General features: G+C 58.6%; 1 protein-coding gene across 1 annotated transcript in view; it reads right to left on the bottom strand.

The window, feature by feature from the left end:
• Positions 1–8,928: 8,928 nt before the first annotated feature.
• LOC103252470 (protein FAM78A) overlaps positions 8,929–9,651 on the bottom strand; it is a 3,485-nt gene continuing 2,762 nt past the window's right edge. Inside the window, exon 2 of the mRNA XM_008051090.2 lies at positions 8,929–9,510. Within this exon, the coding sequence (XP_008049281.2) occupies positions 8,982–9,362 (381 nt within the window). The 5' untranslated portion in view covers positions 9,363–9,510 and the 3' untranslated portion in view covers positions 8,929–8,981. The remainder of the gene's footprint in view (positions 9,511–9,651) is intronic.

Genomic DNA, 9,651 nt, shown 5'->3' on the forward strand with positions numbered 1-9,651 from the left:
CAGCCTTCCAAGTAGCTGGAACTACAGGCGCGCGCTACCACGCCCGGCTGACTTTTTTATTTTATCGTAGAGACGAGATCTCGCCAAGTTGCCCAGGCGGATCTCGAACCTGCAGGCTCAGGCAATCCACTCACCTCGGCCTCCCAAAGCGCGGGATGACAGGCTGAGCCACTGAGCCCGGCCTGTTTTTTTTTTTTTATCGATTTTGAGACGGTCTCGCTCTGTTGTTCAGGCTGGAGTACAGTGGCACAATTAGGACTCACCACGACCTTGAATTCCTGAGCTTAAGTGAACCCCCTGCCTCTGCCTCCCAAGTAAGTAGGACTTCAGGTATGCACCACCACGCCTGGATTTTTTTTTTTTTTTGAGACGAGGTCTTGATGTTTGCCTAGGCTGATCTCAAACTCCTAGCTTTCAGCGATCCCTCACCTTGGTCTCCCAAAATTCAAGGATTGCAGGTTTTGGGGGTTTTTTTAGAGGCAGGGTCTTGCTATATTGCCCGGGCTGGTCTTGAACTCCTGGCCTCAAACAATCCTCCCACCTTGGCCTCCCAAAGTGCTGGGATTAGAGGTGTGAGCCACTATACTCAGCCTCAAAACTGTGCCCTTTAAATGGGTAAGTTGTGTGGTATGTGAATTGTATCCCAATAAAGCTGAGAATTTTTTTTTTTTTTTTTTGAGTAGGAGTCTCACTCTGTCACCCAGGTTGGAGTGCAGTGGCACACTCACAGCCACCACAGCCTTGACCTGCTGGGCTCAGGCGATCCTTCTGCCTCAGCCTTCCAAGTAGGTGGAACCACACGGGCCACCATGCCCAGCTAATTTTTTGATTTATTGCAGAGATGAGGTCTTGCCAAATTGCCCAGGCGGGTCTCGAACCTGTGGGCTCAGGCAATCCATTCACCTCAGCCTCCCAAGGCACGGGATTACAGGCATGAGCCACCATGCCTGGCCCGGAAAAAAAAAAAATCTCAATACACTTATTTGTCTGTCTGACCAGCACCCATTCTCTATTTGTTGAGGACGCCAAGAATCCTAAATAACCAAGCCGGGCCCTTGGCGTCTGGAAGTTGCTGGCAAATTAGCCATATTCTAAGGGAGGAGTCTCTGGCCTCTAATCCAGACCCTGTTTCCAGAAAGATTATTTCAGGGGGAGACCCGCCCGCTGCTGTTTCTGCGCTGGGCCCCAGACGGGGAGAACAGGGCAGGCGTGCGCGTCTCCAGCCTGCGGATTAGGAAACTCAGGCATGCGAGGTCAAGTGACAAGCCCGACCTCACTCAGCGAGACAAGTGGCAACCGAGAATAGCACGGGCTTCTGACTGCGCCTCGCTGGCTGTAAACACCCACCGCACTGTCCTTCATCTGTCTGATTAAAAAGGGAACATAAAATATGAACCAGAGCTCAGGCCGAGGGAGGAACTAATCCTGTCTCTGCAGTTCGAGCCCTGCTGTCTGCCGGGGCAATTGGGCAAGACCCTGCCAAGACGGAGCTGGGCGGTCCTGGGCCCGGGCCGATGTCAGTTTTGGGGTTTGCCTCTCTGGACACACAGGGCTGCTCTCGGAGTTCGTTCGCTCAGGCGTGTCTTCTCACGTTTGGTGGCTTTCGTGGTCCAGTGCCAACGGGGCTGCTGGAGACTCAGAATCAGCATCACGCCAGGGCCTCGGCGACAGACAGGACAGCCGAGGGCAGTCTGGTGGAACCGGGGCACCGAAACGCCGGGTGTGGCCAGAGGAGCCGAGACAGAGAGCCAGTCAAAGCCTGGTGCTTGAAACCAGCCAGGCGTCTCAACTTCCCAGCCTGTGACCTTCTGTAAGCCCCTAGGTCGTCCCTGAAGCGTCCATTTCCTCATCTATAAAAGGAAAGAACACCATTGTGTCCTGATGGGTTTTTTTTTGAGTCAGGGTCTCACTCTGTCGCCCAGATTGGAGTGCAGTGGCACCACCGTCCCAGCCCACTGCAGACTCGACCTCCCAGGCTCGGTTGATCCTTCTGCCTCAGCCTCCCATGTAGCTGGGACAACAGGTGCATGTCTCCATGCCTAGCTCATTTTTAAATTTTTTGCAGAGACTAGGTCTCACTATGTGGCCCAGGCTGGTCTCAAACTCCTGGGCTCAAGCCATCCTCCCATCTTGGCCTCCCAGAGTGCTGGGATTGCAGGCGTGAGTCACTATGCCCAGCTAGTCCTAATGATTTTGATGGACATGTGTTGGACAGTGGCTAAAACATTTGCTTTCATCAAATGCCTGAGCCCACCAGACGGAAAACCATTTCTGTGGGGACACCCAAGCAGGATAGGGGATGACCAAGAGATAAGTCAAGTAGAGGTGACAGAAAAGCACTGGGGCTGTCAGAAACATCTGAGGGCCGGGTGTGGTGGCTCAGGCCTGTAATCCCAGCACTTTGGGAGGCTGAGGTGAGAGGATTGCCTGAGCTCAGGGGTTCGAGACCAGACTGGGCAACTTGGCGAGACCTCAGCTCTACAATAAATCCAAAAAAAAAGTATCCTGGCATGGTGGTGCGTGCCTGTAGTTCCTGCTACTTGAAAGGCTGAGGAGGAAGGATCACCCGAGCCCAGCTGGTGGAGGTTGCGGTGGTCGTAAGCATGCCACTGCACTCCAGCCTGGACAACATAGTGAGACTCTGACTCAAAAACAAAACAAAAGCCGGGTTCGGTGCCTCAGCCTGTAAACCCGTGCTTTGGGAGGCCAAGGTGAGTGAATTGCCTGAGCCTGCGGGTTCAAGACCCACCTGGGCAACTTGGTGAGACCTCATCTCTACAATAAATCAAAAAAATTAACTGGGTGTGGTAGCACGTGCCTGTAGTTCCAGCTACTTGGAATGCTGAGGTGGAAGGATTGCCAGAGCCCAGCAGGTCAAGGCTGCGGTGGCCGGGAGCAGCCACTGCACTCCAGTCTGGGCGACTGAGTGTGACTCCAACTCAAAAACAAAACAAAACAAAAAAGCCACATCTGAGAACCTGGGAGCACCACGGGCCATCACCTTTTTGGAATTTTCGATGAAGTTGCCTCCTTTCTGGCATCAAGTAGGGTTTCTTGTGTGGCCACATGGCAAGCTGATGTCCCATTTAAAAAATTACATTAAGGCCGGGCTTGGTGGCTCAGCCTGTAATCCCAGCACTGTGGAAGGCCAAGGCGAGTGGATTGCCTGAGCCCGAGGGTTCGAGACCAGCCCGGGCAACTTGGCGAGACCTCATCTCTACAATAAATTAAAAATTAGCTGGGCGTGGTAGCGCACACCTGTAGTTCCGGCTACTTGGAGGGCTGAGGCGGAAGGATCGCCGGAGCCCAGCAGGTCAAGGCTGTGGTGGCCAGGAGCATGCCACTGCACTCCAGTCGGGGCAACACAGTGAGACTCCCACTCAAAAAAAGGAAAAAAAAACTAAATTAAATTTAAAGACAAAGTCTTACTATGTCACCCAGGCTGATCGTGAACTCCTGGGCCCAAGCGATCTTCCCGCCGCAGCCTCCCAAAGTGCTGGGATGACAGGCGTGCGCCACCACACTTGGCCTTATGCCCATTTGAAACAGCTCCAAAGCAGAGTGGGCTGTCCAGAGAGGTGGGAGTCAGTGGTGTGTGGGTCTCTGTGCAGCTGCTTCCCCAGACCCCGAACGTCTCAGGCAGGTGGGCCTCCCCCGGCCCGGACAGGCGGCTCTCCGAGTCCCGGATCCTGGAGGGGAACCCGCGACAGCTGGGTAGAGTCTGGCGTGTGCGCCTCCCCTCCCAGCCTGGACTTCTAAATTTAACCTGCTATCAGCTTGAGAGGCTGGAGGGCTTCCACCGTGTGACTAAATGCCACTTGGAACCCGCTTTGCTCCTAACCACCTCCCCTGCAGACGCCCCTCCCAAAACTGTTACCCACAAACTCGGGCCGCCGTCGCCTCATTCTCCCTCCACGGCCCGGCGGCATGGACACCTGCGGCCCTGCGCGCCCTGGGCTCTGTCCTGGTGGGGTCCAACTTGACCTTCCGCTGTTGGCGAGGCCCGCACACTCCCCACGGTCTCCCGCAGCAGAGCTCGGGGCCAACTCCCCAAGCCAAAGCCGAACCACGACAGTGAGCCGCGCCACCCAGAAGCCATCTGGGCGGAGGGCGGCCGGCAGCGCTGATTATGCAATTTCCTGAGAGTCTCAGCCCCAGGAGGCAGGATGTGGAGGGCCGCCGGGTTGCTGCAACGTGGAGAGCCCAGAGAAGAGACCCAATCCCAACGCCCAGGGCGAACAAAGCGGGGCGCCTTGTCCCCGGGGGCGGTGCAGAGGGGCCCCCACCCACCCTGAAGCCCGTGCGCATCTGCCCAGCCCGCCCCTCCTCAAAAGGCATGAGTCGGGCTGATTGTGGACCCCAGAGCTGCACTGAGACCTCTGGGGCATTTCCTGCCCGGGACACCCAAGATGAGGGGAGCCAGGGGCATGGGGCCTTTTTAATAATAGCCACCAAGCCAGGTGTGGTGGCTCACACCTGTCATTCCAGCACTTTGAGAGCCCGGGAGTTCAAGACTCGCCTGGGCGATATAGTGAGACCCTGTCTTTACAAAAAATCAAAAAAATAGCCGGGCTCGGTGGCTCAGCCTGTAATCCCGCGCCTTTGGGAGGCTGAGGTGAGTGGATTGCCTGGGCCCGCGGGTTTGAGACCCGCCCGGGCTGCGAGACCTCATCTCCACAATAAGTCAAAAAATCAACCGGGCGTGGTAGCGCGCGCCTGTAATTCCGGAAGGATCGCCGGAGCCCAGCAGGTCGAGGCTGCGGTGGCCGGGAGCGGCCGCTGCACTCCAGTCTGGGCGACAGAGTGAGACTCCAACTCAGGAAAAAAAAAAAAAATCAAAAAAACCAGCCAGGCATGATGACTCGTGCCTGTAGCCCCAACTACTCCAGGAGGCTGAGGCGGAAGGATCGCCTGAGCCCAGAAGGTCAAGGCTGCGGTGAGCTGTGATCGTGCCACTGCACTCCAGCCTGGGTGACAGACTAAGGCTCCAACTCTAAAAATAATAGTCACCAGTCATTACTGGGCACCGGATATTTGCCCCTCATTATTAGGTGCCGAATGTGTGTCCAGTCTCTCACTCAGGCTGAGAGCAGGCTATGGGGCCAGGGTTCGAATCCCGGCCTCAGGCAGTTTCTTGACTTCCACTTGCCCCATTTTCCCGTCTGCGAAATGGGAATCACGGTGATGCCTCCCCTGTGGGTTGTCACGAGGATTTAATGAGCTTATATCTGGAGTACAGTGGCATGTTCACACCAAATCAGCTCGGAGGCAGCTACTCCGAGAAGCCCCATTTTCCTTACAAGGTAAGTGGGGCTCGGGGGGACCAAGTATCTTGCCCAAGCTCACGCAAACGGCCTTGAATCTGGCTGCCTTCAGAGCTCCTCAGGACCTCTGGGCCTCCCTCCACCCATCCTCACATAAGAAAACCCCCATTATAGCCGGGCGTGGTGGTTCACGCCTGTATCCCGGCACTTTGGGAGGCTGAGGCAGAAGGATTGTCTGAGCTCAGGGGTTCGAGGCCAGCCTGGACAACTTGGCGAGATCTCATCTCTACGATAAATCAAAAAATGAGCCAGGTGTGGTGACGAGTACCTGTAGTTCCAGCTACTCAGGCGGCTGAGGCGAGAAGCTTGCCTGAGCCTAGGAGGCTGAGACTGCAGTGGCCGTGATAGTACCACAAGCCCCGATTAGAGGAGGAGTTATCTGTTCTCAGTGCTCAAGTCCGAGAGACTCCCTCATCTGCTCCTGGCGAGGACAGGCAGTAGAACTTTGTCCTGTTTTCCACAGGAAGGCAGGTGTCAGGCCCACGGTGGGACCCGAGTTAGGACCCAGTCAAAACACTGATTACCCTTGGCAAAAGGGTTTCTTTTTTTATTGTTTTAGAGACAGAATCTCACTCCGTCATCTAGGCTGGAGCACAGTGGCACAATCATCGCTCACTGCAGCTTCGAGCTCCTGGGCTCAACGGCTCTCCTGCCTCAGCCTCACAAGTAGCTGGGACTACAAGCACACACCACCAAGCCCGCCTAATTTTTGTGGGTTTTTTTGCACAGATGGGGTCTCGCTAGATTGCCTAGGCCGGTCTCGAATTCCTGGGCTCACGTGGGCCTCCTGCCCCGGCCTCCCAAGTAGCTGGGACTCCGGGCTCCCACCATGACACCCGGCGGGGGTTTCTGCGGTTTCTACTATTTGCCAAAAAGCCAAGCTGCCCCCCGTTCCTAGCTCAACCTCCCAGCCTGCCCCTCCTCCAGGCAGGCCTCAGGTGGAGTGCTTCTGGGTGTAAAACTGCAATCCCAGAGCCACTCCTTCCCGGACCTCAGCCCATCCTTCCGCCCCCAATTCGCTGACCCCCACGGCCAGCACCACGGGGCCGCCCACCCCAGCGTGCCACTCCGAAACATCCAGATACCAGCCAAGCCTACTTTAAAATTACATTTTATTTCTTTATGAATATGTTTCTTTTTCTTAAAAAAAAAGAGGTTCACTTGACATTTTCTTCAAGAGTCTTGTGCCTCCTGGTAAGTGCACTGGTTTGTGTCACAGTACTCTCCACGACCAAGGACGGTTCTTATTGCTGGAAGGAGTGCGTGAGTGCTCACGCCCGGGTGGGGCTGGGGGGTGCTAACAGAGACATCAGGCTTCGGGCAGGAAGCCAGGGAGGTCTGCGACCAATGAGGAAGGAGGGCGAGGGACCCGCCCTGAGCTAGGCTGAGTGTCCCTGCAGGACCTGCAGCCTTCCCGGGGTCTCCCAGCCCTGTCTTGGGCGAGACAGGAGGCGTAGAGAGAAAGGAGCATCGGGTAGGGAGATGTCAGGGAGCAGGTGGGCTGGGGGCCGGGCATGCGGGGAAGGGGTGCTGGCCCCTGCCTCGAGCGTCTGCCACACTCAGAAAATGGGGGTCCAGGGGTTCCTTTGCGCCAGGGCGGTTCAGCCCTGTCCCGGTCTGCTCCCGAGCCCCGCCTCCAGGAAGAACTCCTTGGCATGACCCAGCCCAGCCCGAGGACCCCACCTCCTGACCCCTCCAGGCCCCTGTCCCCTGCTTTAGTGCAACAAAGACTTGTGGAGAGGAGCCTCTGTAGTCGGGAGGCCAAGCCCCAGCTGTCCCTTCCCCGGCCCGGGCTCAGAGGTGCCGCTGGGACCCCACTGCCGCTCCCCCGACTCAAGGCTCTGGCCTCTCTGGGCGGCCCGGCCTTCACACTCCCAAAGGGGAACCTGGGGGAAGTCGTGCCCCCCACCCAGGGCCCCCTGAGCACCACGCCGGCCGCTCCAGCCCAGCAGGGCCCAGGACAGCCTCCGGGCACGAGCCCGATCGAAGACCGACGGCAGAGATGGACGGACGTGAAGCACCCCTTGAACAAACACGATGTCACGTGGGCGAGGAGGAGAACTTGGCGCCCACAGCCCCCCACGTTGTCACAGAGACTCCGACAAGTGGCTCATCTGTAGCAGAAACGGATTGTTTTTCTCATCGGACGGTTTTCTGTGCTTGATCATTAGTCTGTGTGCCAGTGGTGTGGCTGTGGCGGGGAGCGGGGAGATCGCTCCCGGGAGCAGCCCCAAGGCTGACATTGCTTGGAACCTTGACCCTGCTCAGGGCCAAGTATGCACGCGCACTCCAGGGGCCTGGGTCCGAGGCAGGGTCGGCCCCAGGGACTGGCCACCGGACGCCTGTCCCCGCCTGACACGGAGCCCCCAGAGCAGCCCTGTCTCTTCTCGACTGTGGGCCCCCTCCGTCCTCCCAGCCCGGGACCCTGATTGAATGGGGACCCCAGAGCCTGTCTGCAGTCCCCCACCCCCACCCCCTGGGAGTGACATCACCCCCTGAGAATGGGCCCTGTCTGGGCGCCTTTGCAGTACACGGGAGGGCGGCCAGCCAGCCACGGGGCCAGGGCCCGCCGGATTCAAGTCTTAAAATGCCGGGCAAGAAGGGACACGTGTACCTTCCTCACCTTTAGACCGCAACGGGGGCTGCGTCTTGGTGACCCTGATGGCTGAGCCCCCCAGGCGTCTGGGGCCAGAGCAGATGGGAGGGGAAAAGCCACACACTTAGGGGCCGGCCAGGGACCCATCCGCGGTGGGACCTGAGGACCGAGAGGACGAGGATCCCCCGACCCAGAGCTCCCAGGACCACCCAAGCAAGTTAAGGCTGCTGAGAAAAAGGGGAGGAGACTCCCCCCTCCCCGCCCCCTGCCAGAGTTCACAGCCCCCCTCCACGGGCAGGATGGACAGGGTTCTACCTGGGGAAGGAGAGAAGGGGCTTTGATTCTGGTGGAACAGAAGGAGGAACAGCTGGTTTCGGGTCTAAATCTCTCTCCTGGGTCCTCTCCGGAGACACCCGGGAAGAAGGGCTCGGGACCCCTCCCATCCCTGACCCAGCTCCCCCCCACCTCTGGCAGAAGATGAAAGTCTAGTAGAAAAGAGATCCTGCTTTCTCTCTCTGTTTCATTTTCTTCCTTTAAATTCAGCTTAAGGCAAAAGTTTGGCAAAGCAAGTCTACGTAAGGCCGCATGTCGGGGTTTGAGGGGGCTGGATGGGGGGCCGGCCGCGCCCGACAAGCCCTCGGCAGCGCGAGCCAGCCTCTCGGATCCCAGGCCTGGGCCGGCCGCGCCGTCAGCTCCCCCTCCTCCCGCCCCTGAACCTTTGAAGAGGAGTCAAGAAAAGAAAAAACCGAAGAGAGAAAAAAGAACGGAAAAAGCGGCGTTTCGGGGAACCCGGTGCAAGGGGATGGCTGGAATCGTGAGAGAAGAAGAAACCAGAGGTGGCCCCGAAGGGCGCACGTGGGTGGGGTCTGTCGGTCCCGCCTGGGCCTCCCTGCCTCCCTGTGAGGACAGGGGGAGGCCGTCCCAGGGGCTTTAGCACAGTGAGATCCGCCCGCTGGGGAAGGTAGAATGGTTGTATTTCGCTGAAGGACGGAGGAGCGCGCCGGGGTCGTTTTGAGCGGGCTTATTATTTGGGAGCTTGACCCGGTGGGCGGCCCCGGCCGTCACCGGTGCTTGGGCGGGATCACCACCAGCGGCGGCCCGTACTTGGGCCGCCACATGAGGACCTGCGCGTCGTTGGCGTTGGGCTTGACCAGGGCGCTGGGCGGGATGGGCTCGTTCTTGGTCAGGACCTTGGGCTGGTCCTGGGCGACGGGCTCCCGCAGCCGGGCGCGCTGGCCCAGGGGCAGCGTGGGGTTCACCTCGATGCTGAGCTGCATGCGCCAGCGCAGGGTCTGCAGGATGATCATGTCGTTGGTGGACGTGTTGGTGGCCACCAGCCACGTGGTGAAGCTCTGGTCCCGGTAGATGCTGGTCAGTCTGGCCACGTTGCTCTCGCTGACCGGCACGGCCCACGTGACGCTGGGGTAGAAGTTGTCGTTCATGCTGATGATGAACTTGGAGTCTCTCTTGGTGGGGCCCACGATGGTGCACGTCTCCGTGGTGTTGCCGTACCAGGGGTAGTTGACCCCGTCCGAGTCGCTGATGGCCTCGATCTTGCCCTCCTGGAGGTCAGGGAGCTCCCAGCTGGACCTGGGGAGGAGGAAGCCCAGGTCACTCGCTCGCCACTCCGCAAGGGCTTTCTGCGTCCCTGTGGGGGGCCACGGACTGTCCCGGGCTCACCTTCGGGGTGAGGCCAGGCAGGAAACAGACAACCCGGGATCGGCTTGGGGG

Source organism: Carlito syrichta, unplaced genomic scaffold, assembly GCF_000164805.1.
Source record: "Carlito syrichta isolate Samal-C Ts95f unplaced genomic scaffold, Tarsius_syrichta-2.0.1 Scaffold160745, whole genome shotgun sequence".
Taxonomy (NCBI): domain Eukaryota; kingdom Metazoa; phylum Chordata; class Mammalia; order Primates; family Tarsiidae; genus Carlito; species Carlito syrichta.